The sequence below is a fragment of the Anoplopoma fimbria genome, chromosome 12, assembly GCF_027596085.1.
Source record: "Anoplopoma fimbria isolate UVic2021 breed Golden Eagle Sablefish chromosome 12, Afim_UVic_2022, whole genome shotgun sequence".
Classification (NCBI taxonomy): domain Eukaryota; kingdom Metazoa; phylum Chordata; class Actinopteri; order Perciformes; family Anoplopomatidae; genus Anoplopoma; species Anoplopoma fimbria.
The window spans coordinates 3,298,583-3,320,650 of NC_072460.1; the positions used below are offsets into that span (position 1 = coordinate 3,298,583).

The 22,068-nt window shown below is 41.9% G+C and overlaps 2 protein-coding genes across 5 annotated transcripts in view; one reads left to right on the forward strand and one right to left on the reverse strand.

Moving 5' to 3' along the window:
* The window catches only part of mtor (mechanistic target of rapamycin kinase), an 81,726-nt gene that overhangs the window by 45,900 nt on the left and 13,758 nt on the right, over positions 1-22,068 (reverse strand). For 2 of the 4 annotated variants that reach the window (XM_054608453.1, XM_054608451.1), the window contains exons 19-29: positions 19,736-19,801; positions 17,571-17,821; positions 17,340-17,426; positions 15,685-15,852; positions 11,962-12,074; positions 11,494-11,656; positions 10,905-10,997; positions 10,326-10,469; positions 9,639-9,781; positions 9,232-9,394; positions 7,688-7,833 (exon numbers count right to left, since the gene is read on the reverse strand). In XM_054608453.1, coding sequence (XP_054464428.1) covers positions 7,688-7,833; positions 9,232-9,394; positions 9,639-9,781; positions 10,326-10,469; positions 10,905-10,997; positions 11,494-11,656; positions 11,962-12,074; positions 15,685-15,852; positions 17,340-17,426; positions 17,571-17,821; positions 19,736-19,801 — 1,537 coding nt within the window. The remainder of the gene's footprint in view (positions 1-7,687; positions 7,834-9,231; positions 9,395-9,638; positions 9,782-10,325; positions 10,470-10,904; positions 10,998-11,493; positions 11,657-11,961; positions 12,075-15,684; positions 15,853-17,339; positions 17,427-17,570; positions 17,822-19,735; positions 19,802-22,068) is intronic. The other 2 variants (XM_054608455.1, XM_054608454.1) reach the window with 1 other exon arrangement.
* angptl7 (angiopoietin-like 7) lies at positions 1,344-4,023 on the forward strand. The gene is made up of 5 exons (XM_054608456.1): positions 1,344-1,704; positions 2,901-3,001; positions 3,086-3,280; positions 3,524-3,719; positions 3,851-4,023. The coding sequence occupies exons 1-5, from the start codon at positions 1,344-1,346 to the stop codon at positions 4,021-4,023; spliced, it is 1,026 nt and encodes a 341-aa protein (XP_054464431.1).

The window sequence follows — 22,068 nt, forward strand, 5'->3', positions numbered from 1 at the left end:
GTTAATGTTCTGTTAATAGTTTCAGCTCTACCAGAGTTGCATAAAAAAAAAAGTTAAAGGAATATTAATGGGGCTTTTGTCCAACTACAGAGTTTCCTTTCCAACGCTTCCCGTATTACTGTCAAATCATTTTAAAATAGATTTTGTGGTGGTAAAGCAACATTCAAACCAATGTCAGTGTTGTCTGTGCCATAACACAGTGTAGAAAATACAAGCAGCCTTCAGATATTCATAAAAGCCACAGGAATATCACCTCATTCTGTTGTTCTCAAGTGGGTAACAGTATACCATTTTAGCTCCTTAAAAAAATGCAGTGCATGTGTGATGGCAAATGTTAAGCCTTTACACATGTAGACGGCATATTCAGACTTTGCCTGTCCTCTCCTGCACAAATACTTTCCACTTAACGGAAACGGCATTTTGGCCCAATTCTATCCCGAAGGTTTCACTAAGCCTTTCTCCTTGTATGAAAACCCTTTTGAAATCCGATGCTGAAAGGCTCCGTGGAAAACATGCCTGTTTCAACATCTGCCAAAAAGGGTAGCATCAATAGAACACTTAACCTACAATTAAGAGTGCTTAGTGACTTCACTCACCTCTTGGCATGTGAAGACCCAATTTAATGAAGAAAAGGTTGGCCTCAGGGATATCATAAAACCCCTTCTTACCAGGGTAATTTAGGTGTGAAGACAAGGAAGGAAATGACATACAACTGCCTTAAAGCATAAAACAGGTAGTCAAACGTTGTAACGATGTTTCTGTACAGCTAAATGACTTTAAAAGTTGAAGTATTCAAGAGTTCTCTTCTTTCCACATTGCACAAAGTGGCGTGTGGGTGGAAGTGCAATGAGTTCGGACAGTAGTCTTTGTTTTGTTTCCTCAGCTCCATGTGTTGCCCCTCCAGGCAGAGGCAAAGAACTGCCACAAAAAAAACCCTAAACACCTGACGGGGGAGAAAAGAAACGTGGGCAAAACCTCTGTGGAGTGAGTGAAAGTAAGACGAGGCGAGAGGTGGAGGGGGCCAGGGGGAGGAGGGGTGGGAAAGGCCCCTCCACGCTGAAGGTTGGAGAGGGTCAGCACGGTGACTGGTGCGCACCGGGAGAGAGAGGGGGAGGACCCTCGTGCGAAAATATTTAAGATGTTCAGGCAGAGGAAGGCTTCACTGAGGGAAATAGGACAGAGCCTGGGTGAGCCGTTTGGGTCAAAGAGGAGCTCCAACTCAACTGGTCCAACAAAGATTTTGTCCGTTTGATATTTCCAGCAAAGGCCTTCTTCAGGGACAGACTACATTTTAACCAAAGCGATCGAAAGACTTGTGAAAATCCTGAACTTTTGCATCGAAAATGGCAAAAGTGAATTTGATCGTAGTGGCTCTGGGGGTCACACTGCTCCTGCTGGCAGAGACGTGGGCCCAGAATCCAAGGAAGAGATCGTCCGCTCCGAAGCCTCCCAAGGGCCAGTGCTGCGACGACGTGCGCTCTCTCAAGGTGCAGGTGGCAAATCTGACCAGCATCCTCGATGAGATGAGTCGCAAGCTGGAGACGGACTTTGTGAGCGTCGTGAGGCAAGTGATGGAGCTGGACAAGCAGAACCGGCAGCAGGAAGCCCGGGTTACCGAGGCGGAGAGCAAGTACTCGGAGATCAACAACCGTGTGGAGATCATGCAGCTGCAAACCCTGCAGTCTGCTCCCCAGACCTCATCAGGTGAGCATCAAAAAGGAAATGGCCAGATGGTTTGTCCGCAGACATCTCAAAAGCTTGCATGAATAAGTTGAGCTTAACTGGGAATTGTTTTTTTTGCTAAATTGAATTCACATGAAAGCAAATTTAAATACAGAAAATAGAGCTGGAGAGAGTTGTAAAATGTGAAATGTTCACACGTGGAAAAACAGCGATCCATCAGTGGCTCCAACGCATATTTTGAGCAACCAGCTGTTGTCAAATTCACACTCCTGAATTTTTTTCACATATGGACAAAGATTTTAGGTATGTCTGAACTTAAAATATACCATATGTCTTCTAACCATCTAAATTTAGTTTCAAATGAATTGTCACTTTTAGTTTGACTACATTGGCTTATTTTCCTTCAGGAGAGTACTAATTTTGAATTGAAACGATAATTGATAAAAAAAAATAACAAGCCATCATTTCACTGCATTGCGAGTACCTAAACTTTCCAAAACAGCCAAGACGTTATATATTTATTTCAGCTGTAAAAAAGCTATTATCAGCCTCATCCATTTATAGATTATAGTGCACACGCCTATCGGACCTGCCCGACAGCGGCCTAAAGCATTCATTTGGAGTCCCATCTGCAGGGCTGTCAATAAAGAGCTCCCATCAAAGCCAAATCATCTCCGACATTCAACTCAACTTTAACACGCCACTAATCAGCGCTGGCTGCCGCAGAGAGGTTAACCAGGCATGACGTAGTTTATTATTTCAATACCTTAACTGTGTGGTCGAGCAGGGCCACATTTATGTCACTGGCAAAGGGAACACAGAGGCCTTTTCTTAAAACTGGAGTAAATTAGAGACAGGAGGGCAGAACAGGAAGGGACACAAAGATTAAAAGAAGTGGAAGGTTTCCATCTCTCTTTCATTCACACAGACTTTTTAAAGCATTGGGCTCCTTGCTCCATAGTGATCTCATAGCCCCATTAATGGCATCACCATACTGGGAGGGGAGTGAAATAGAAGAACTTTGCAAAAACTCTGAGCCATGATTCCACTCTGTTTTGATCTATTTTGCTTTAAGTGGGGGGTAAAGGTCACTTTTTCATCTGCCCAATCACTCAGATATCCATAAAGCTGCTAAAATTTATGACATTGACATTTTTAAAACTGCATATGGTTTTATCATAACTGAAGAGTTTTTTGATTTTTTTTTTTTTCTACAGACGCCATATATGACTGCGCAACCCTGTACAGCAAGAACTACAAAATCTCTGGAGAGTACAAACTGCCCAAAGATGAGTTTCTGGGTACACCTGAGATAAGCGTAAGTTACACTTCAGAGCTGTGTCGATGGCTTAGCATAGTGAGGCATCTGCATTCTATTACATTTTTTTATGAATCCTTTCAGGTCTTCTGCGATATGGAGACGAATGGAGGTGGTTGGACTCTGATCCAAAGGCGCAAAGTCGGCCTAACATCATTCAACCGTGACTGGAAGCAGTACAAGAATGGATTTGGATCCATCCGCGGAGACTTCTGGCTCGGCAATGACCACATCTTCCGTTTGACAAGGCAGCCCAGTATGCTCCGGATTGAGATGGAGGTACGTGTTGGAAAACATGGAACTTGTGTAAGCGTGGGCTGAGCCACCAAAGAGCAAGAAAAATATGTTAACCATGCATAAACCATTTTTTAGCCAAAAGTTAGAAGGCCTTAACACAGAACCAATTTGTTCCTACTGGTACTGCCAGAAAATGAATAATGAATCAAAAAAGCTTTTAGAGAGCCAATATTCCCAGGCTCTATAACCCTCCTTAAATCATTTTATATATGTTTTCCAAACCAGGACTGGCAGGGACAAACGCGCTACGCTGAATACGGCTTTTTCACCGTGAGCAATGAGCTGAACAGCTACAAGCTCTTCCTCGCCAACTACAGCGGGAACGCCGGAGACTCGCTGCGCTACCACAACAACACCAACTTCAGCACCATCCACAAGGACAATGACAAGTGTGTGGATGACTGTGCTTCCCTGCGCAAAGGTAAACTATGAGAGCAAAACCCCAAAAGATAAAAAAAAATCCCATGCAGTCATTTAAATTAGACGTTACGGGTACACATTTCCCTACACTCAACATTAAGTCTTATCATTTTATCCCTTATCTCCTTCCAGGTGGCTACTGGTACAACTGCTGCACTGACTCAAACTTGAATGGCGTTTTCTACCGCTACGGTCAGCACATAACAAAGAACCCAGATGGGATCACTTGGTACGGCTGGCACGGGTCCAACTACTCCCTCAAGAAAGTGGAGATGAAGGTCCGACCAGTGGATTTTCAACCATAAGTGCTTCAGCTGTGTGTGCTGGACCAAGATGATACGCATGAATGCTGAGCGATCTCACTTATACCTGTTCAACCAAACTGTGGCCTTCCCTTGACTGCGAAAGGAATGAAAATGTAGTAGAAGTGATGGTTCTGTCCTGTCAGATGAATGAGTAATGTCTGTTGCCGTGTTTGATTGTAAATTGTAGTTCATTATGTGTATTTATCAGTAAAATATTCTATTTTTCAAATGCTTTGATAGATGCTCTTTTACCACTGTCCCGTAAGGGTGACTGGATTTCGATTCCTTCTCTCGTTTTGTCTTGAAAGCACTAGGATGTATTTTTTAGTTAACACAAGTAACACATGTAAGGATCATAGCACGAATCAGTCCAGAGTAGTCTGGTTCAGGTATAAACCATTAAGGACTGGTAGGAACTAATAAAAAAAGGGATCTTTGTGAGTTGCATGAATGGGATCAACCACCAAAGGCACGCTGCCTTTTATTGTAAAACCCTAACCATTGATGATGGAAATGTGTCATTTGTAAAATGTGTACAGCTCTGTAATTATGTTGTTTTACGTGATAGAAAATAAACATATTTTTTAAACGAAACATGGTGCATAACTCATAATCCAACATTATTCTCTTCACCGGTGAAATAGCAGAGTTGAAGTGTAGCAATGTCTAAGAGCAAAACGCAGTCTTGTGTCCATTCATGTCCAATAATAGCAACATATTTGCCTTGAGCCACCGACCTCTGACCCTTCAGTCATCTACTGACATATTGGCCAAAGGTCCCAGGGCACTTTAGTCAAATACAGGACTGAAGACCACACAAACTCTTTTCTGCCAGCGAGTTAAATGCCTCTAGGTTAACTGCCTTGAAAACAATAACACCATTTAGCTATGCCTTGAAACAACAAAGAATTCCTTAGAGCATACAAATACCTAAAGCCAGGGAGCATGGCCTATACAGGCTCAGCGGTAGGCTTAGTGAAATTCTTTTCCTTTAACAAGGTGACACAGGCGGGGTAAACATCTAATTAAAGCTGGACATTTATCCCTACCCTTGGGAGGAAATGACCACAGTGGAATGAAGGACACCCAAATGGGACCTTTGGACGGTGACACATGACCTGCTTCTTCTATTCTAGTGTTTTAAAGTATTCAAACTTGTGCCCCCGGCAACAAAAGCAGACCTTGAACAGTGGTGAATGGTGTGAGGGTGACACACCGCACGATTCACTTAGGAAACCAAGCTGCTGGAAATGGAATTTATGGTTATTTTTCTGGTGAATTACAATTCAGCAAGTAGGGCTGCAAAGAGTTGCGCTTATTATTTGATGAAGATATGGTTAAACTAAAGTGACTGTGACTTGATCTCTGGGCTCCTTCAGCAAGTAATACAACCCAAAGAATTGTAGAAACTATCACGCGGAAATGGCTTGTACTATCTAAAGGTTATCCAAACACTGTAACGGGCTTGGTTAAGCCTGAGGAAACACATTGTGTTGTCTGTGTGTATTAAAAAATGGTTCATGTGATTACAGTATCATAAGTTCACCTGAATTTGACTTGGAACAGTGATTTTATATAAAAACGAGACTCTTTGAATCGTGTCTCTGTGTTATAGGACATTGTAATGTAATCCACTGCAGCAGCTCTGCAACAAATACAACCTTTTGGAAGTTAATATGGTGGAAGATAGGCTAAATCTGCAGGCTAGATTTTTTAGATGATTTTGAAACAGTGGTATTCCTGCTATTTACATGTTTATAAAGCCATACACATTATTGTACTTATAATGTGAATGAGGTATTCTTTCTCTCTGACAGATGTAATCCACGCATCCGATGCATCCATAAAAAAAGTAGAACATCCTCAGAGAAACAGTACAGTACTGTGCAGTACATTGCATGGCTCCTAGATCACATTACATTGTACAAGGGTTCCTGTTATTTTGTCAATCCCCGTCTACTCATACACTGAGCAGTTGAGAAGTAAAATAGGTTAATGCACCAAAGCCACACTGGTTGGCTAGCATAAAATCTGATTTCCTTAACAGTTTGCAGCCTTCTGTACAGCTGAATAAACTACAACTACATACATACTTCTATTTCCTTTTTCATTTCTGTGCATTTCCATGACTACAGCCCGGTCACATTATGGCTACCCATTTATTATTGACACGTGATCCAGATGCAACAATGCCCAGCTTCAGTAGCTACAGTGGTGATGGAACCACCACAGTCATAGTTACTCTGTAAATGAAGGAGCCCTTTTTCAGACCTTTATATTATCCATCAAGCAGCTTACGCCCCATCATAATATTCTAATTAAAACGTACAAAATGTAAATTACAACCGAAACAAATTACTCATCCAGGTCAATTTAAAGTCCCTGCATGATTTACCATAACACCATAGGCCAAAAGCTCAATTAACAATGTTCCTCTGTTGTTGGGGTGAATGGGGAAAATGTGACCGGTTTCCTGGCTCTATCCATAGCTATGAGGCCTGTGAATATAGTTAAACCACAAACTAATTATTTTGATTTTCTTAAAATCCCTCACACATTATTCATACCAGTAACAACTCATAAAATGTGTTCTATTACAAGTGTGTCACCTATTCAGATTCAATAACCTGAATTTTAACTGAAGGTTCCTTTCGCAAATACTAAAAACAATCCCTGAAATAACAGCACACTTATCTACAAACACAATGACTCATCAGTTACTGAAATAGCAGTGACGATGCCTCCCTGTCATCAAAAAGTCAGTTATCAACGTTTCTTTTCCTCTTTTTTTTTTTTTTTTTTTTTTTTTTTTTTTTTTTTTTTTAAAATAAGAGGCGACTCAGTAGAGCCAGCTTTACATAGTGCTTTTTGCACACCAGCCTCTGGATCTTTTTATGGGAAATCCTGGAGAGGTGAGAACCAGATGGGGATATTGAAAACACCAGAGTGCCGGCTCCCATCATTCATCATCATCAAGGCTCCTGAGAAATTGAAAACAGGCCCCTGAGAAACACAAGTCCAGACACTCGTAGATGAAAAGGAGGCAAGCGTCCAATTAGATGCCTGGAAAACAGATTTCTCCACCCCATGCCAAAGGCATAGAAATAAAGAAGGATGAGAGACGGGAATGGAAAAGATGACAGAAGATATCAAAGGCTTATGGGAAGATATGTGCAATATAATTTCTTGTGTATTTATCTGAATAAAGATTGACTTTGAGAGAAGGGTTTAATGTTTGTCTTTAAGCAATAACTTGTAATGCAATAACTGTTTATCACAGAGGCACCTGTCAAACCTAGTTTTTGTGACTAGGAGGAATGTAGACCAGAGGGTGGAGACCTCCCACTGACACTGAATTATTTTATGATTTCAAGGTTACTGAGAAGTCCTAACTTTGAAGAAACTATTCATTTCTTTGACTCTACTTTAACTTAAATTAAAGAAAACTGTTTAACTGTTACTTTGACCAAGGGAGAGATTACATAAAAAAAATTAAAAATAATAATAAGTTCGGCCCACCATTCATTTCTTATTTTCCTTTTCATGTTAAGAACAAATGTGTGCTTGCTGTTGTCAGTCAAATACTGTGATGAAGACGGAGCTCAACTTCTCACAGTTTATAAAAGCCATGTTTTTTTTCATCTGAGGTTTTCAGACCACCTACCTGATAAGAGACTCCAGGATGAGCGGAGAGGCCCCTTTCTGAAACTCCAGCTCTTTGTAGTGCAGAGCCTTGGCGTAGGCACGACACTTGGCAGCCCTCTCGCCCAGCAGCACGATGCCATTATCATCTCTGAGGGGCAGGGGACCCTGGAAAAGGAAACAAAATTGTATAAAATAAGCTGTGTCCTAAATAAAATGAAACTCAAATGAACTCTACCGTCCTCCATCTGCATTTAGTTGGGTTTGCGGCATCGATATAACTTATTATTTAACCGTACGCTATATTTAATTGTTTAGTTTAACGCAATAACTGTGAATGACTGAAAGGTAGCTAAGGTAGCTTTACGGAGCAATCGAGTTAACGTGCAGAAGGTCGTCTGGAAACCTAAAGAAAACATCTTATGCCCTTCTTTCCACTGGCTTGGAACCGGACACTTTATGTCTGTTTCTACTGCAGCCTTGCAGCAGGGGGTAACCCTGCTGAAATAATATATTATGACCCGGCCATGACGGTCCCTGCCCTCAACGTAACAGTTGCGTCACTAATTAGCTCAACATGTGCGGTCAAACAGAGGACTACAGAGAAAGTGCACTCTTGAAGGGCCTTCTTTGTTAACTTTTTGAGTAGTGCAACAAGTATTTCTGCGGTTTTAAGTGTCATCTCGTCCTGTTTATATTTTTAAATCACAATAGCAGCATCCAGACTGGTTTCTGATCAGCCCTCCTCTTGCGACTTTTGAATAATTGTCAAGAAGGATAATGTACTACAAACCTTCAACACACAATCCATTTAAACAACACCTAGCACTGAAAACCACAGTGTGACGCTGGTTTCCTGACTGTGGTGAACTGTAGTAATGGTGTCTGTACAACATATAAAGGGCAAACGAGGAGACTTGGTTCGTCTTGTTATTGCACTGGTAGGTTTCCTGAGCTCCTCAATGCAGGTTCTGTTATTTGCGGTCGTACACTCTGTTTTGCATCTGACGCACCGTTCGAATTTTTCCGGCAGATGCGTAAATTGAAAACACTGGATGCTTTCACACACACACGACTTAGTGTGAGGATACATTGATGACAAAAAAAGCCCTTTAAGTTATCAGAGCCAAGTGAACCATCATCATTGTTTCCAACGAAGACAACATTAAAACAGATGAGGTTTAATTGCTGCTGCGCTGCCAGCTGGAGATGCCAGGGAAGTACAGCCTATTTTTGAATATTATTTCAACATCATGTAGTACATTTCCTTCCACAAATGGGCTGAACCATTTGTATATAAAAGCTTAAAAATTGACAGGTTCTAGTTGAGTAATGGGTAACATCTTACCCTTGTAGATTTATGGTGGGCGGGTTGTTATTAAATTCAATGAAACAGTAAAAGCTTTATTTCCCACCACTTTAAAATGCACAAAAACTTGAATTTTAAATAATTGAACTTTAGATATAGACTTGCAAGCCTTCTTATAAAACCACACGTGTGCCTGAGTCTAAACGATATCACAGGGATTCTATGGTTTAAAGTAGCGGCTGAGAATCAATGCTAACCTTGTCACTGTGCTCCATGAACTCTGCCAGGTTGAGCAGAGTCTGCGTGACCTCAGCGATGTCCTGGGAGGTGAGGGCCAACTCGATGCTGCGGATGAGCTCATCCTGCTGGTCCTCATTCAGCTCGGACCAACAGGACAGGAAGGCTGCGTTGAACAGGTCCCTGTGGACCAGAGAAACAGCAAATACACATCAAAACAAAGTGTGCCAAAATTGAAAAAAATGTAGATTCTGCAAAAATAACTAGCTTTAACTGAATTTGGGACACCAGCAAATGAATAAGTAGCAGGATTAGCTTGCTGGCATTACCATGGGGATTATTTATGTTGTTTTTTAGCTGTTGGGGTCAATCATGGATGTGGAAGAAATAAAGGGAAGAGGAAAGGAACTAGAGACTTAGACCCAACCTGGCAAGAGGGATGTAGGTTTGGGCCAGAGACCAGCACGATCGCAGGGCTGGAGAGGACGACTCCTTGAGCAGGACCACACTCAAGCGCCTCAGCCACTCAAGCCAATCATCTTTGGACACCTTCCTGGCGGCACCCCAAGCCTGTGAAGAGACAAAAAATCCTCCATCTCAGCATTCACTGGGAACTACGTGGGAGCAACACTGTTTCTCCAGACCTGAGTGTCACAGGTAATGTGTATGTGGGCTCATCTGGCCCAGATGGACACAATTCTTTTGCTACGACCCAAAGAATGAAACAGCATTCTTCCAAAAGATTGCCTCATTTGGCGTTTCGATGATGTTGGTGGAGAGCTCAGTTGATATCAAGTGACCGTGAAAGCCACGGCATATGATTCACATCACTTTCCTATTCATGGAAGCTTTCAGTGACCTCTTGTGACCTGAATGGAAGCATCTGCGTTCATTGGGGTTCTCAGATCATTTGTTCAGGTTTTTCCTTTAATTAATCTCTACTCTGTTGGTCCGGATGTCATCACTACGAGTAAACTATCGGCTTGTACACAAGGCTGCTTCCTGTACACAAGCACAATGCAGTCAACAACAACGCCAGCGAAATCAACACTGGACTTGTGTGTGTGTTACCCTTTCGCAATGAAAGCCCCAATATCAATTATCCCCCTCTGACCTTCTGAAGTGCAGTGGTGCTGACGTGAAGCTTCTTCATAGGCCCCGCCTCCACTGGCCCGCTGACCAGGGCATCTTGGTTACCACGAAGCTGGCGATGTTGGAAGATTAGAGGGTCCTCTTCCTCCTCAGCCAGAGTATAGCCCTATAATGTAGTCACAAACACACACACACACACACACACACACACACACACACACACACACACACACACACACACACACACACACACACACACACACACACACACACACACACACACACACACACACACACACACACACACACACACACACACACACACACAGACAGACAGCCCACCCACAGACAAACTGTTAGGTCAAGCCTCAAAACATGTTTTATGAATGTAGAAGTGCATTTCCTTGAACTGTTGATAAACAAAGCATGGTAACGACTTTTGTAATTGATTGCTTGACCGTGTGCAGTTACTCCGTGTCGTGACGGGTTATATTGTTTGAGCCTGACTGGGCAAAGAGCAATGAATTCAGGGGGGCAAGTTGAAAATGTGTGTTGTATCATTGCTTTTGGTGAAAACCTGGATAAATCGGTCGGGACTCACCTTAACAATGCGACATATGAGTATGTCATAACGCTGGTGGTTGATCCTGTGCTTCAGCATCACTTTGTTCACCATGGGGATGAAGATCTGGTACTGAAAATGAAGGGGATAAGGAAGGAGAGTAAATAAAAGGGTATATGTGGGATTCCTGTGGTTTAGTCTGGCTTGCCTTTTCCCGACACCACAAGCCAAATAACTGGAAATCCTACACTTGTCTCTAACCACCACGAGCCTCACATCAAAAGCTTCCTCCTGCACGTTTTGTTGCCAGACGAGGCTGCACGTGGGCTGGTGCTTCTGAGGTTAGGCCTGAAAACCATAGGAGGGTTCAGGGATAAGGGAGGGGGACGCCTCGGGGGGAGGAGAAGGAGGGGTAAATGTGACCTCATCCACTCTCATAAACACCCCCCTGCCGCCAAACGGTCAGTTACATCAGCAGTCTGGCAGGAAGTACCGGTAATTAAGACTGGTACGAGGTGGAGGGTTACCGAAATGCTGTTCATGTGAAGCACAGCAGTGGGGAGGCTGGAAGTACTCTTTTGAAGACTAGCCACATCTAAATGGGAGCCCTGGGGACAGAGGTAGCTACCTTTTTCCCCAGCTGGAATACCAGCGAGGACAGGGTGTCCATAGAGGTGGCGCGCAGCTCAGGCGTATTGTCCAGTGAGCGAACAATCGGGTGGATAATGCGTGAGGCATAGTCGGTGAAGTCCAGGGACTCCGTCAGCCGGTCCAGTGTCTCCAAGGCAACCCTGAGGCACACAGAGGGAAAACGGATAAACACAAAACACTCAGCTTCACTTAAACAGTAGTAGGAGAGAGAGACTTGAACCGACACAAGGGCAAATAAAATGTGTTATGCTTTAAAGGATACTACCAGTGCAACTCTGTTCTGCTTTCTGGCTAATATAGTGACATTTTTTTCATTTCTGTGGCCCAAGAGCATATAAGATCAAAATCATATTTAGGAGATAACACAACAATGAATAAATCCAGTTAGAATGGCTTTTAAAACTCGGACTACATTAGCACAGGGACAGCCATGTGGTGTACTGACTTGCGGGCCTGCAGGGGCACATCCGAGGCATCAAACAGCTTGACGATGGGAGGCAGCAGCAAGTGCAGGTAGTCGTCCAGGTTGGCACCAAACAGCTGGATGGCGTTGAGCATCTGTAAAAGAGAGCACACGCTGAAACTAAAACCGGTCTCCATCCCGTCATTGTCACACATAACAGACTCTGCAGATTTATAATAGGTTGTTCTGTCTTTTTACACACAATTTCATAATGTTGGACACACTCAGATTGCTCCATCTTAACATAAGACTTCAGTTTCACTAGTACCAATTATTCTTTTGTCCTAATTGTGTGAAACTGTTTTTTGTTCCTTATACGATAAATGATTCATTAAGACGCTCTGATCAGATCCTTCTTACAGTCCCATGTTTATCTAAAGAAGTTGGTTGAAAAGCTTTCCTTCTGTTGGAATAGTTTGCTCTGTCTTAATTAAAAAAAAAAAAATGCTTTGTTTTCTTGCCTTAAAACAGATTGCCAATGTTTTTCAGTAATGTTTTCAATGTCTATTTAGATATAGATCATTGTTTCCAGCCTGTACGCTCTTCTTTTTTCTCTCTCACTCTTAGTTATTTAGTTAGTTATTCGTTGATTGTTGCGTTATGTCACATTGTGTCTTTTATTGTTCTGTTTTCCACTTGTTTGGTGAGTATTTGTTTGGGAGTCCCTTTAAAACCAGATGATACATCTCAAGGGGCTCATCCTGATGTCATACATTTCTAATAAAATGCTCTGCCTCAGATAGGGCAACACTTAACATGAGCAGTTCATTTTTAATGAGCTTGTTAACAATAAATGGCCTTTTTAGGATTCCCTAAGGAAACGCGGAAGAAAAATTCTGCATTGCTTTTTTAATCTATAGCATTAAGCATATAACATTAATTATTCATCCCAGATCTGACATGTATTAATATTGCAACTTTTAATAAAGTTTTCAAACAGGAATTTATTAGAACCAACTTGCACAGGGTGGCAAGCAACGAACAGTATGAATCCATGACTGAATATTAAGTTGTACATGTATAAAGGGGATCACTAAGGTTACAGTGCTCGGTTTCTAGCTGTCAACAACACTTAAAAAAAAATGAAAATTAGCTGCGTGGTTGTTTTTTGAGAAAAGCTCCTGCATTTTCGTCTAATGGTTACATCATGTTGTGTGTTGCATGTGTGAGGGTGTGCATGGATGGATTGTCCTAAAGGATGACGTATGTTGAAGCAAACCCAGCCCCCACCACGCAGCATGACCACTTCTGCTCTTTCCCCTGCACTAAATGGCGCACGGCGAGACAGCAGGAAGCCGGGTTGGAGGTGTGCGAGTGTGCGTGTTAGGGGGGCTGGTGGTGGCTGGACAGAACAGCTCCTTGAAATGATGGAAGTATGTTTTTCTTTTCTTCTCCTTTGGACTAGAGGGTAACCCGAGTCTTGGTTTCCCCATTTCTTGACCCCCATCCTGTGCTTAAGATTAAGCTCCAGATCCAGGCCTGAGTTATAGACTATCCAGACTGTGGGCTGCTGGGTTATCGAATACTGCAGACTCTGAGACAAAACAGCAGCAGAGGAGAGAGAGCGCTGGCTTCTTATGATTCTGTCTTTGTGGTCAGTGCCGCAACCATGATTTAGGGTCTGAGGGAGAACCCAGACAAATTCTGGCAGCAGCTGCTGAAACAGGAGAGTGTGTAAGCTACAGGTCTATGCTGCCTTTGAACCGCTGCACTGCAAGTGAATGGCTCGAGACCTGAATGGTTTTGATGGATATCGACGGAAACCGCAAAAACAGAAAACAGCACCCCAATAAGTCAACTGTGGGCTGAGCTCCTGTGCCTTCTGAGAGAGTGTGGAGTGATGGAAGCACTTAAAAAAAAACACAAAAAAAACACACACTCCTCTTGGCAGTGCAGGCAAAAGTAAGTCATCCACTCAAATGACAACTCAAATATGACATACGATCTTTTTAATCTAGTTGGTTAGCTTTCTCCAATTGATTTAGGAGACACGACGAAAAATAACATAAAACGTTGACTGGAGTGATGCATATTATTGTTTAACTGACATAATCAATTATGGCCACTAAACTGAGCTCATCTAAATGAGTCAGTAATCTTTAATCTTTCCTAGACTTCTTTCTCTTGCACAGGGTTTGTCCTGCTTGGAGAATTCTTGCGGCACAGCTGGTCCGAAATCCGCCTGGTGAAATGTGTTCATGTGTTGTGGCCAAAAGCAGGAGGGAGGAGGAAATAGTGAGGGTCAGGTTGTAAAAATACGATGCTGGAGCCAGCATAATAACAACAGCAGTCCACAAGTTTGTTAAGTTGTGTTTTAGCAAACACAAATTAAATTGTTTCATTCCGTTGTTACACTTTCAAATGGCCAGCAGGGACAACTCTTCCGGTTGCAAAAAGGAGTTTGGTTGTATAGAAGTCTAGTAGAAGTCAAATGAACCCACTTCTCACTTAATTTATAGCCTCAGTAAACATTGTAAACATGTGTTTACGGCCTCAATCGCTAGATTTAAGTCTTTAATACAGCATGATGTTCATTTAGTAAATTATGGTCCCATTTAGAGTTACTACGTCACTCCTCCGCAGTCCTAATATTGGCCATTCACTAGCCCAAAAAGTTAAGATTGTCGAAAGCCAAAATGCTGACCTCTAAGTTTAAAAAAAAGTTGATACCAATGGATAATGTCACAACGACTACGTTCACTACGTGCTTGTATTGGGACAGGCTCGTAAAGTCTTTACTGCTGGTGGTCATAAACTCCACAGGGTACCTTTAAATCTCAAGTCAGTAATCAAACATTTGCTTTTTTGTTCATAGACTGACAGGGTGATTGATCAGTTAGATTATAAAATGAAATTAAGCTACCTGCTACTAAGGTTTAAGGTTATTTTCCATGAACCACTTCACCTTCATCTGTGCGACTGAGTGTGATTCATCATAATATTAACCTGTTCTACGTTGATATTTGTCAAACTTCGTCCTCAGGAATCACAAGGTAAAAGCTGTTCCAGTTCTTTGACCACAATTTCAAATCCAGCCTTCCTGGATTCATTTCCATAAACTATCAATATGTTAAATCTTTATTGTTTTTATTTTTTCAATTTCAACAGCAAATGAAAGAACACGCATATATGTATCTTTAAGGGCCTTCACCTCGCTCAGAGGTCATCTTTACTATAAAAACACTACTTTCGGAGCAACAAAATTCAGACGGCATTAACGCCGTTTTGCACTTTTCCATTTAATCTCAGATCATTTCTGGGTTTTTTTCTCATAAATGTATTATGCATTTATGAGAATTTGTTTTTCTTGCCGTCGTAGAACATCAACCCCAACCCTTGAATTTTTTGGTCTGATCTGTTATTCTGACATGTGTCACAGTTAAAGGTTCAACATGTTATTTTTATGACATTCATTCAATAACGAACATTATTGAATATTTTGCTAATTTTTTTTGTCTTTTTATCATCTTATTATAAACAAAAACATGGTTTACTGTTAAAAATGAGACAGTATTATTGCATGCAGGGTGGCTGTGAATCAGTTTGGGAGTGACGGCAGCTTTTTTGGCTGTGAATTTTGGTGGTTGGTATACCCTTCGGTACTTCTAAATTCCTGGGAAAAAATGAAACACCACTACTCTAGCCAGTTGTCGGCACATGAGGATTTGTGATTTTGTCATCTGAACTGCACCACATTGCACTGACCTTGATGGTGACGCTGCGTCCGGTGCTGTTGTCGTGCATGAAGACACGCAACATGTGTGGGATGAGCTGGGGAAGGTAGAGCTTGAACTCGCCACCCAGTGCCACCACAATCTGCTCAATCAGAAGGATGATGGTGTTCTGCATGGGGTTGTTTGGTGTCCAGTACTCCTACAGGACAGAAGAGAAGATGTTGGCATGAATTAGGGTACCATGATAAGGAATATTACTCCAAAGAAGGATGAACTTTGCTTTGTATAGCACACAAGCAAAAGGCATTTTGCTACTATACAGTTCTAAAGGGGATTGCAATACTATCAGGCAAATGTCCAATATAGACATGAAATATATACATTTTAAATCATATCAGGAGGTCAGAATCCCGTAACCAAAACTCTCCACAACAGTACAGTGTGATCTTAAAAAAATACCCAAAACTAATACTATCTAAGCTAAGACACAGATGTTACTGGAGTAAGTTATACGTCTAAATAAGAGTGACCTCAATTCGTGGGAGTCCAATTTCTGAATATAAATTTGTTATATTCAGAGGGTACATCCAAAGCACTTAGCACGAAGCACTACCTCATCCACCTTGCTCTCGTATGGTGTCTGTGTGGGCCTGAAGAAGTGGATCAAAATGTGTGTGAGTGTGGCAGAGACGTTTGGACAGATTTGCCTCTGGACGGTCAAAGCCTTGGCGTGCCAGAGGCAGAGCGGGAGTGTCACGGTACTCGATGGCGAGGAACGGAGACAATTTCCAGTCAACTGGGACTGACATCACGTCTGTGTGGCTTATGACACCGTTTAGGAAAATCTCGGCATTGGCCACCGTCCCCATTAGAGATAATCGCAATTGGAGTTAAGGTGGAAGACTTGAAGTCACGCAATACGTCAATCAGTCAATGGGCTTCAGCTGTGCAGCTGTGAGATCTGGCGGAGGTGTTTTGTCAGCGGCCAGAGGTCTCGAGCAGCCCCCCAACTTCCTGCTTTCCCTGCCTGTGGGCAGCTGAGTAGAGAGCAAGTGAGTGTACATCCTGAATGGCTATTCCAGCCCCCTCATCTGGATGCGAGAGCTGAGCAGCGGCAAAAAATGAATAGATTCTTTGTTTCACTCGCCATTTATTAACTCAGAGGGACTTCAGGCGCAGTGGTCCGGTTCTCTCAATTGCTTTTTTGCACGAGGAGTTACCGCCATTGCAAAAAGTGTTACAGTGTTACCAAGAATCCGTTACAAAGCCATATGATATTTTGTGCCTTGCTATATGATTATGTGATAGACAAGTGTGTTTGTGCAAGTGCAAGGGCTATGGCTTTAGCAGTTCTTCCACATCATGTGATAAGGATGAATGTCAGGAGTCTGAATTACTCTGAATTCTCCAATGTGAGCTGATCTGCTGTTGGAAAGTGTCATTCTAAACAATGAGCTTGTTTAATCTTGTTAGTTGGTGCCAACCCACACATGATGTGCACTGCTGTGTGACATGTGGCTAGACTTCATCCAGGGGCGCTGAACACATCACTCCTAATGAGGCTGGTGGAGAGCACAACTGAGTCCAATCAAGAGTTTGCAGCTGTTTTCCTGACTCACAGGGAAAATAAGGGCGGCTGGGTGATCAGTTTAGGGGATTTTGGGGCTTGTTGACACAGTTACTCACTCTGATGAGGGTGAAGATGTCGTCCATGTAAGGGCGGATGTGGATCTTCACAAAGCACACCACCATTCCCATCTGCTGGAAGAGGAACTGGAGAACAAAAAGAGCACATAAAGGAAAAAAAGAGTAAGGGACTTGCTTATGATGAGAATAACTGACATTATTAAACAGAGGTAAACAGATGACAAATCAACCAGACCAGCCTCTTTCCTCTTATTCCCTACTGCTACCTACCTCTCGGATACTGGCGTCGCAAACCCGGATCACATTGAGGAAAGTGGGCATGACCTGCGGCAGGAACTGGACACACTTGAGGCCCAGAGACTTGAAGATGAAGGTGACGGCCTGGACCACCATGGTGTGGTGGTTGGAGAGTGAGGGGTCCCTCAGGATGCGCATCAGAGTGACGATTGCCACGGCAGGGTAAAACTCGTCCAAGGGCAGGTTGCCCATGTTCACTAGCATCTCACTGGTGCTGTAGTCCGCTGTAAGGAAGAGCAAATTGCACGGATTAAAAAAGTCAGCAACAAATGAGTCATGAATCACTAGTAGCAACTTCTCATAATCTTGAGGAGGGAAATGGATGTATGGTGCACAATGACACACAAGATGTGGCTTTATTTTTCTTCTGGAATCACTAAACCCTGACAAAATCATTGTCCTCAAACTGAAACAAGACCCACAAAGTTTGCATTTACATCATTCGAAATCATGGCACTTACTGGTCCTAACCGTACTGAGAAATATCTTGTCTATCCACAGACATCCTTTCCCAGCATGCACTGGACGAGGGAAAACCAGAGTCAACGATAAAAAGTACCCCAGTGAATCACTGTATCACAATAGGCATAGGCTTCAAAATTTTAATTTCACAAGAAAATACGTAGTAACAGCGCATGACCGCTTGTTTAAAGGGTTTGCTCTGAATACAGCTGAGAATTGAAGGACCCACCTGAAGTAACCTTTGATGCTATCTGCATTTCACAAGCCATCATGGTCAGATTTGTTTAAAGATACATTCATGTGGTCCTTGTAAAAGCGTAAAGATGCGAGTATGACAAAGTCACATACAACAGGCTTTGGTGTTCAAACAGTGAATGTGTTAAATGTACTTGATCAATGATAAGGCCATCTCAAAATGTAGCCATTGTTACGCTCAAAAACAGGCCTGCTTTCCTGCTTTTTTTGTGTGTGTAAAAACAATACAAAACTTTGAAATAAATAACTTCAATGTAGCCCAGTATTAGAATAACTAGTGCTTTGCATTTCGTTGGTGGGAAAATTAACTCAACGTGTGAAGCCAGCACTTGTGCGAGTCAGATACAGTTCGTGTTTTCTTTAGTCAGATGGTAAAAAAACACTCAACCAAAATTCTATTTTCCAAATGTGATCATACCCTCACGAGTATTGGAGCTCATTTTATGAGTACAAATCCAATTCCAACTATAACTTCATCCAACCAACCCTTGGGACTTTGTAGGACAGAAGGCTATGGCGTCATGACACTCAGAGACTATTATTCAGACAATAACGCTCCAGTGTACGAGAGTTTAACAACGATGATTTATGGCAACCTAAAACCACCCCCCTTACCATCCAAATCAACACCTCCTCCTTCACACTGAATACAGCTGACAGTGCTTCTGATGCTGGCTGTATAAGACAACAATAATAGGCTGATGGGAGAAGAGAGCTGATATTGTTGGCTTGTTGCTGCTGGCAGCTTGTCAGTTCTGGCACCGACCTGTATAACAGGAGTGGACACCAAATCAAATGGTTTTTTTTGTTTTTTGTTTTTTTTAATACTGAGAAGTTGGATTGCAGTAGTTCAGGACTTTGCCCTGGTGTTTTAGTCTACTTTAAACCACAATAGCACTTTTTCTGCCAACATAAACATAGTATTGTTTCTCCTTTGGGCTACTTTCATTCTTGTATTAGCATTATGAGGTAAAGCATGATGATATCGGTTCACACGGTTATACATTTCTGTCAGTTACAGTTAAAAATGCAATTAAACTAAGAACAGGATACACATGAACATTACAAAGAAAGGTAAAGAGAAACTCATGATCAAAGAAATATGCTGTACGCTGCAGAAAATTAACATTAATCGCAGGGCAAAGGTTGAGTTCAGGTGAGCACTGCATTAAGAAAATGAAGCCCCATTTTTAATTATATCACAATTCAACTTTAGTGCAAGCTCACATTCCTCATCGTTGGAACAAGAAGAGCAATATGTCTGTTAACCTTGCAATCGTCAAAGCAGAAGATAAGGCGACAGAAAAAAAAAAAGAAACAAGTCTATTCAATACAATTTTAAAAGTTGGATTGTGTTTCGACTCCTTGCTTTTCTTTTAAACTGTGCCATTTGGTCTGAACACCCAGTAATTCCCACTTACGGTATTTGTGTGATTGCTGCCATCTGTGATAAGCCACTTCTGAATCACCTTTAAGTACAGGAGAATCTAAAAAAAGAGCCACATGAAGGTTTCAGCAGTGGTGCCCAGAATTAGAGAGCACCATTTTATGCATTTCTTAAAAGAAACCAAGCAACAGAGGTGGTCTAGTTAACATTTATAATGCATTTTTCTGTCTCAAATTCACTAGTTTTATTAATGGGTTGTTTTGTGACAGGCAATGCAAATGGGGTCAGTCTGACCATTTATCTACACAGAGCGATTACGTTTTACAAGGCATCTGAGAATACAGACGTCTGGTATTCAGCGTTTCACTGGCCTTCTGCAGGAGTACAGTTTCAGCTGCTCCAGTTATCTCCCTGAAGACTCTGGACTGTAGACAAAACAGATTGGCACGGAGCTTGCATGCTAAAGAGGGTAGCTTTGGATCTTTTATTATTCCGGCCTTCACCAAGTCCAGAGTAATGACGGTGATAGATGGCAACACATGTGCATCTTTACAGCCCACAAACAGGCACCAGATCAGCTAAGTGAGGCAGCAGCGCTGTAGTAATTCAGGTTTCAGCTGTGCAAGAAAAAAAAAAATACTTGAACTGTTTCCTAGCCATAATAACAGATGTAAATACAGCAACTTGTTAAGTTGGCACACGCACCGTTTCATCAGTTTTATGACCCTGGTGTTCTGCAGTGACGTGATTGGTCTCGTTTGAAGTCAGGTGAGGTGATTGGACTCGCCAATGGCCTCCCACGTAACAAAATACATGCTGTCAAATTTTGCAGGTGCTCCAGACACTGACCCTGACAAATCTGCCAACAGATATACAGCCACCAATTCCCGTCACAGACCATTAACTCGGAGAAACAAACTGTTAAAACTATTAACATATTGTCCAAGATCATATTCTGAGACACATGACTAGACCAGACAAGTGGAGCCCTGAATTGACCATTTGTATCTAATGTCATTGCTACGAATTTCCAAGATTTCCAGAGGATAACTGCCTTTAAGCTACAGCATGACCTTTCATTTTGCACCATCATCAATTTAAACATTTTCCGTTCATTATAAGGAACATCAAAGTATCCCCTGAATTATTTGACGTCTCTATTCCAATTTAAGTGTATGGTAAAATAAAAGTATTTTTCGAGCCCCATGGCCTCACGTGATGGATCCGCAAAATAATCATTCCACCGTTTGGCCACTAATCAAAATTTGCTTCAAGGCCTGGCGCTCTTCCTGGGGTTTTGAATATTACCCAGATATCTGCTCTTCCTGGGGTTTTGAATATTACCCAGATATCTGACCTGGTATAATCAAGTACCCATGATATTTTGGCATTGGCATATTTTGATATTTTTCCATAGAGATACTGCTAAGGTAAGATAAGGGGTTCCTTTGTGTAACTGGCTGGAACGCTCATGCTTTGTTCTCAGTGTTTGTGATAATAAACATATTGAAGAGTTTGACAGCAATAGAAAATAATTACTCTCCAATGATGTGTGATGACGAATGATTCGGCTGGTTAGACATTTAATCTTTAGTATCAATTCTCACACATATAAAAGTGATGTAAATCATTTACTTTATTAAACAGAAGCTTGGCGAGCTGTCTGTCAAAAGTGGGTCACTTTAAATTATTTCTCCAGTCGAAAAAGTCTCAACCCAGTTGTCGTGGTTACATTTCTCTCTAAACAGGCACGAGCGAACCAACTCGAGGTTTAGTTGGACAGAGATTGGAGTTAGAGTGAAGCTAGAAATTAGATCCTGAAGAGCGAAGGATCCAACACATCTCAAACCTAAAGCCACAGCTGTTGTTGACTTTTCAAATGCAGGGACAAGACCTCTAAAAATAGTGTTTTGTCTTGAATGTGTTGAAATATCACTTGTCTGTCCTCTACTTCTAATGGGCTTTAGATAATCAAGGGTCTTTTTTTCTGCCAGATATTGGTTTTGTGAGTTCAGCAATTCAAGTAATTGAGGATGAAATTAGAGTGATCATATTCTGACTAAAGAATAATTGTGCTGCAAGATTGCAAAGGTCTGCATCACTGACTTGTTGCTAACAGAGTAGAATCTGTGCGTGCATTCATTTTTTATTCAAGATCACACCCGTCCAATTTGAATTTCCACAGTTTATAATTATTCAATTCAGTGAAGCATAAAACATGTCGTATCACTATGACCAGCTGCTTTATCAAAAATATAATCTGGGACCCTGTTTCCCTTTTCCATCAGCTGTTTTAAATCAGAGTTGTTCAGGAATATGACAAAAATGGTATTTTGCCAATCAAAACGATGCACGAGAACTCAATTC

Excerpts from the sequence above, each read along its gene's own strand:
- angptl7 (XM_054608456.1), top strand. The coding sequence starts at position 1,344 with ATGGCAAAAGTGAATTTGATCGTAGTGGCTCTGGGGGTCACACTGCTC. Across the intron at positions 3,002-3,085 it reads TGGGTACACCTGAGATAAGC|GTCTTCTGCGATATGGAGAC; the intron begins GTAAGTTACACT and ends GAATCCTTTCAG. Across the intron at positions 3,720-3,850 it reads CTGTGCTTCCCTGCGCAAAG|GTGGCTACTGGTACAACTGC; the intron begins GTAAACTATGAG and ends ATCTCCTTCCAG.